This window comes from Hypomesus nipponensis, chromosome 20 (assembly GCF_054491055.1).
Source record: "Hypomesus nipponensis isolate SF chromosome 20, ASM5449105v1, whole genome shotgun sequence".
Lineage (NCBI taxonomy): Eukaryota > Metazoa > Chordata > Actinopteri > Osmeriformes > Osmeridae > Hypomesus > Hypomesus nipponensis.
Window position 1 is genome coordinate 5,081,257 of NC_140380.1, and position 6,244 is coordinate 5,087,500.

General features: G+C 53.9%; 1 protein-coding gene across 3 annotated transcripts in view; it reads right to left on the reverse strand.

The window, feature by feature from the left end:
- Positions 1-2,498: 2,498 nt before the first annotated feature.
- Positions 2,499-6,244, reverse strand: part of LOC146245998 (pecanex-like protein 3) — a 21,137-nt gene continuing 17,391 nt past the window's right edge. For all 3 annotated transcript variants that reach the window (XM_084683741.1, XM_084683739.1, XM_084683740.1), the window contains exons 32-37: positions 6,085-6,244; positions 5,016-5,290; positions 4,624-4,796; positions 4,007-4,425; positions 3,392-3,547; positions 2,499-3,201 (exon numbers count right to left, since the gene is read on the reverse strand). The exon at positions 6,085-6,244 is cut by the window's right edge and continues 71 nt beyond it. In XM_084683741.1, the coding sequence (XP_084539867.1) occupies positions 3,392-3,547; positions 4,007-4,425; positions 4,624-4,796; positions 5,016-5,290; positions 6,085-6,244 (1,183 nt within the window). In that variant the 3' untranslated portion in view covers positions 2,499-3,201. The remainder of the gene's footprint in view (positions 3,202-3,391; positions 3,548-4,006; positions 4,426-4,623; positions 4,797-5,015; positions 5,291-6,084) is intronic.

The following is a 6,244-nucleotide window of genomic DNA, read 5'->3' on the forward strand; positions in this document are numbered from 1 at the left end:
AGTGTCAATGTCTGAAATAAACGTTTGTGCTTCTGTAAAGAACAGTAATGAAGACAAGAGAAGGTTTAATAAAAATCCATAACACATCACGCACTTTGCAAACAATGACACAAAAAGCATTTATTTAAATAGGGGAAAAATTACATTAAAAAAAAACTGTACAGAACTTTGAATATCAACTTACAGTTCTTAAATAACCTCCCCCCCCCACATACACTCAAATGATGACAATAAAAAATACATGGGTTGGTGTTACTATAATACATTTGTGCAAAAAGAATTATTACTGGATCCTTCCCAAACTGCATGACTGACTGAAGAGTGCCTTTACACTCGAGTGAACGATCTCTTCTGACTGGAGGGTAAACAAGAGGAAACCTCTGCCAAGCCACAGCATAGTGTCTTCCATTAAAAATAACCAAAAATCCAATTATAATAAAATAGATTTATATATATAATTTGATATATATATATTTATATACAAAACATGCTGTACATAAATGGCAGAGATTTTGGAATCCCTTTGTATTATTGACACCCAGGTTATGTCCAGTAACTTGTGCTGTCCTTCCTCTCAGTCAGAAGTCCCTGTTGCTTTGGATATAAACAGTGAGAACGGAAAAGGAAACACAATCCAGCAAAAGAGCCCCTGTTCAGCATGGCCCAGTTTGTTTTCCCCCTGAGGCCTACGGATACGTATGGGTGGAAAATACTGGCAGCAAGTGCAGCATTTCTCTGCCCTCAATAACATCATTCCAAAACCGAGTCTCGCAAACAGAATTCCAGGGGTTTGAGACCTCGGAAATGTGCCGGTATTCTGCCAGCTCGTTCTCGAGGACTTGGCACAGCCGCGGACATGGACTAAATGGTCTAACGCCGAAAACAGTGGATCAATTCGCCTAAACTTTATCAAGCATCTTCAAAATGTGTCAACGATTGATAAAACCTGCCCATTAAAGAATTCAAAGAGAAATGGATAGCTGTATGCCAAACAGCAGAAAACGGATGAACAAACAAGCCAGTGAGCCACTTCCTATTGCTGCATGGAGTCGACATGACTTGCATCCAGGCCACTAAGGTAACATCCCGACGCCTTGCCCTGGTGATGCCTTGGTTGGTCAGGAGTAGGTCTCCCAGAACATCAGCTCTTTAGCACTGAGATCACACCCCCCACCACACACACACACGCACGCACGCACGCACACACGCACACACAGGCCAGGCGTCTGCATCACCAAAGCGAAAGGATCGATGTCAAACATGGATTCTAGCGTTGGAACTCTGTCCGCTGCGGAGCTACGCGTGAAGGGAAACAACGTTTCCCCGCGACGTAGGCCGGCGAGGGGCATTCCGACGGCGACTCGGGGGGTCTATTCAGGGTTAGGTTTCAGTCTGCGTGCGACACTCTGCGGTCGGTCATCCGGCGAGGTTCCAGTTCCCGGCTCCAGTCCAGACAGGACGGTGACGTCGACAGCGAGCGCCATTGGCCATCTTCTGGGACGTACTTGTACGGCACAAGGTGATTCCAGATAGTTGGACTGTTGATGAGAACACATTTCTACTCCTTACAAGAACTGAGCCAGGAAAAAAAGACGGGGGTGGGGGGGGGGGGGGCGGGGCACAGTCCACAGTTTGATTTGCGGCAGACGAAAAGGGTGCACGATCGCCTTGTCGTGCGATATGTCGCCTCAGAGAGCGGTTCTCCACCCATCAACATCGGTGTTTTCAGTCACCCCCATACAAAAGGCTGTTTTAAAGGGACTTCCCTGGAAAGCTTCCAGTTATTTTTACACTAAAAAAAGGAAGAGAAGCCTTTCGTGAAAAACCACGTGGTTTGGGGAGGGGCCAATGCAGTCGGGGGTTGAAGGTTTATAACAAGCTGAATCATGCGTCCCATATCGCCACCCCGTCAACATCAGAATGTCTCAAGAGATGAAACCCTCTTTGTCCCTGTGTCCCAAACATTTTTTTGGGAAGTAAATCAAATAAATATGACGTCTTTGTGTTTCAGTTTTTATTTAACTTTGTCTCCAGCTAAAACGTTGGAGGACCGTGTAGCACAAACAGTAGTTGTAGGTATATTAGTAGTAGCAGGAGTTGCCTTAGCAGTAGTATGGTTGGCTGGGGGCGGGACTTGCTGTGCGCGAGGCTCACCCAATCGCACTCTCACCGAGTGCCGTTGGAGTCCCTCCCGCTGGAAAGTCGAGAGCTGATTGGATCAGGATTGATAGGTCGGCCGCTCAGAGGAAACTCGGCCAGTCGCGGTGCTTCAAGTAAAAGTAAAAAAAAACAAAAACATTCCATACACCCCCTGGCAAAAAAAAAAAAAAAACGAAGTCTTTAGTAGAAACGACCCCACCCTGCACATTAAGGTTGTGTCCTGTGAGTCCCCCGAAAATACGAATAAATAAAAACATGGGTGCACACCACCATTCCCTCTGCCCACAGTCCTGATGTCCATGGGCCCTCCCCCCTTCCCGCCCCCTCCCTCCCCCCCTCCCGCCCAGGCCTCGAGCCAGGTCCAGACCTGTCTGGTACAGGCAGGGAGGGTTCCTGAAAGGAGGCAGGGAGCCTGGCGATGACCTCGGGGTGTGACCAGCCGCTTTTTTGGAAAGTGTGGGGAGGCACACTGGGGAGGGCGGGACTAACCGAAGGGAGTACGAGTCGGACATTTCACGTTCGGCAGATGACTGACGAGGATGCGGTAGGCTTAAACGGGAAGAGGGGTTGGCCGAAAAAAGGCTTATTGTGTCCGAAAGGAAGTCCTCTTTCACCAGTGCACATAGAAACCGTTCCCTTTTTAATGCGTGCCACTGTCTCTGCGGAGCAACATGGCAGGGAAACAAGACAGAGCTCACCTTTTTGGATTCCAGCAGAACCCCCCCCCCCCCCCCCTCAGGAATCCCTTAATTGCACAATTTATTTTTGGGGTGTGAGAGTGTGTGTGTTTGTGTGTGCGCGTAAGAGGGCTGGGTCAACACGATCACGGTCGAATAGGTCCTCCTCCAAAAAGTCTCTCTTAGAAAGTGCACTTTTTTCTCCCCCCCCCCCTCTAAAAAAGTCCCAGCGCGCCAGCTGCTGTTTGGGGTGACTTGGTTCTGCCGCGCGGCCCTACGTGGAGCCGTCCCCTTCCTCCTCTAAACAGGAAGAGGGGCCGTCGAGGAAACAGCCGTCACCACGTCCGGCCGCTACTGAAAAAGGCTTGAAAAAAAAAAGAAAAAAAAAAAAGTTGAATAAATGATATCACAATATTCTTGTGAGATTTTGCAACACAGAAGAAAAAAAAAATACAAGTTATATATAAAATAAATAAAAAAAACCTGCAGCTAGAACAGTTCCAGTCCAAACCTATGGACCCCCCATTCCTAGAATGTGACAGTGTGCTACAGACCTAGCCAAGGTGCTCCAACAGGGGCAGCTCTGTAGACTCCTCTCTGGGGGTAAGGGGGTCGCCTGGAGACTGGGGGGTGGTTTCCTTCGACTGGGTGACCCCCAGGGGGTCCTGGCTGGGGCTGGCCTCAGGAGGGGGGGGGCCCGGGGTCGGGGGCTGGAAAGCAGAGCAGAGATTAAGAGCGGCACCTAGCATCTGCTACTTAGAAGCACCTAGCATCTGCTACTACAGTAGAAGAACTCCATCTCTAACATCTGTGGGAGGCTCTGTCACAAGACTGAACTGCAGTTTTGCGCCTTGACTTGCTTCAAATCCTGCTGCACTCACGAACCACCCTGCAATGTTTGCGGACGGCTTCAAATGTTCACACTATAAATACAATGGCTCCTCTCACTTCTAAATGATGATCATCTAGAATGACATGATATTGAAATGCGTGTTGAGTCGCTGTCGAAAAATATCCTTGAGACACATTCTGGTCTGCAACACGTCATAAGTTCCCGTCTGGGAAACCGTCTTACGAAGCTACGCTGACCATTTTTATCGGGAATGGCGACTAGCGACTCATAAGGTGGCTCCCACTGGCCGATCCCAGAGCAAGGCGCGGACGTTCACCTGTGGCCTCGCGGTCGGGCCCCCCCCTGCGTCCGCCTCGCCGGGCGGCGGCCCGCTGAAGCCCTTCCTGCCCGAGAGGCTCCACTTCCCGTAGGGGCTGTCGTAGACCAGGCCCAGGCCGGCCCTCGCCCCGCCCCCGCCGTGGTGGTGGTGGTGGTGGGCCCCCGCGCCCTCCAGCCGCCCCCCGGGGCAGAAGAAGCGCTCGGGCGCCGGAAGGGGGGGCAGCGCCATGGAGCTGCTGAAGGACAGCTGGGAGCTGGAGAGGTGCTGGCCCAGCAGGCCCTGGATGGACGAGGTGCGGTGGAGGGAGGCGGCCAGGGCTCCCTCGGCGCGGCCCTCGGACTGGCTGAGCAGGGCCAGGGGGAGGGGGTGAGGATGATGGGGCCAGGTCGGCGTGGGGCCAGCAGGGTTGTCGGTACCTAAGAACCACACACACACCTCTTTAAGAAACATGTTTCATCAACATCCCATACGAGTGAGAACGTCAACCCAACTTTACGTGTATAGCCCTGTTGACAAGCGGTGCCAATGTGTGGGGGAGGAGGTGGAGGTGGAGGTTGCAACCGTCCCAGGGTGGTGAGAGGCGATCTGGGGGGGGGAGACGACCCCAGCCTTACCCATGGGGGGCTGGAGGGTGGCGAGGTGGGGCTGGGGCAAGCCGGAGGCTGGGGTGCCCTGGGTGGTGGTGTGCCCGGGCGGGTTGTTGGAGATGGAGGCCGAGCCCCCGCCGCAGTCCGAGTCCTCGATGTTCCCGCCGCTGTTGCAGCCGGCGCCGCACCCCTTCTGCAGCCTGGAGGGCGGGACGCGGGACGTTAGGGTGCGTGTGTGGGGGTGTGTGTGGGGGTGTCAGAGCGCCTCAGTGTGGCATAGCTGGCTCGACACATTTTGATATCGCCGTGTGTGTGTGTGTGTCTACCTGCGTGCGACACTGCCGGCTCGACACATTTGGCATGGGTGTGTGTGTGTGTGTGTATCTGTGTGTGTGTGTGTGTGTGTGCGGTCCTCTGACCTGTCCCAGCTGCTGAGGAGCCAGGCGTAGATGGTGTGGGGGCTGACGGGCCCGCCCCACACGGAGCGCAGCTGGGCGTGGCCGCCGGCGTACGACGTGGTCAGCGGCGACACGTAGATGGGGTAGCCGATGGGCTGGTCGCACGACGAGTTGATCATGTTCCGCAGGGCCTGCTTGGCGTTCTGGATGCTGCCGCGCTCGGGGTTGCGGTTGCGCAGGAAGACCAGCTCCTGCTGCTGCCCTGCCCACAGGCCGCGGACGCACTCCCTGTTCACCTGGAGCGGGGGGGCGAGCGCGTGCGTATGGTCAGAATGTTTGTGTGTTCACGGAGCAGATTGCTTGCAGGGTTTCCCGCGGCACTTTGCAGCTAGGGCGGCCGTCTAAGCTACACAAGCCCGGGCCCGCCGCCTTACATTTACATTGAGTCATTTGGCAGACGCTCTTATCCAGAGCGAATTACAGTCAGTACAGGGACATTCCCCCCGAGGCAAGTAGGGTGAAATGCCTTGCCCAAGGACACAACGTCATTTGGCACAGCCGGGAATCGAACTGGCAACCGCCTTAACTGTGTCGTCGCCAAAATAAAACAAATTCCAGTCCGACGGCAAACCCCGCCCCCTACCGTCTTAACTAACACATTTTCGGCGGGAAACCCTGGCTTGTAATGAAGGTGGTCTCGCTCATTCCCACTTGAACACACCAGGTGTGCTGGAATAGGGAAACATCTCAAACGTGCAGGCGCAGTGGGGTCCTGAGGACCAGGGTTGGGAACGTTTTCCAGACGTTTCCCTGCTCCTGACGCACCCGATTCAAAAGCAGGGTAACAGGCTAGAATAGAGATATCCAAACCTGTTCATAGAGAGCTACCTGCGTGTAGGTTAGGGCTCCAACACCCATGGAGCACACCTGATTATGACCAGCAGCCGGTCAATCAGGTCAAGCACTGTTGAATCAGTGTGATTGGAGCAAAAACCAACAGGCGGGTAAAGCTCTCCAGGAACAGGGCCTGGAGACCCCAACCCCCCCTCCAGTTCGAGAACCTACCGGAACAGAAAGGGCGGGCCCTCACCTTGATGACCCTGAAGCTCAGGAACCTCTTGTTGAGCATGATGATCTTGTACTCGTCGCTGCCGTCGTCCATGACGTGCCGCAGGGCCAGCAGCGAGGGCATGTTGGCCAGGATGGCGCTGCGCCACACCGGGTCGCCCTCGTGCGAGATCAGCATCTTC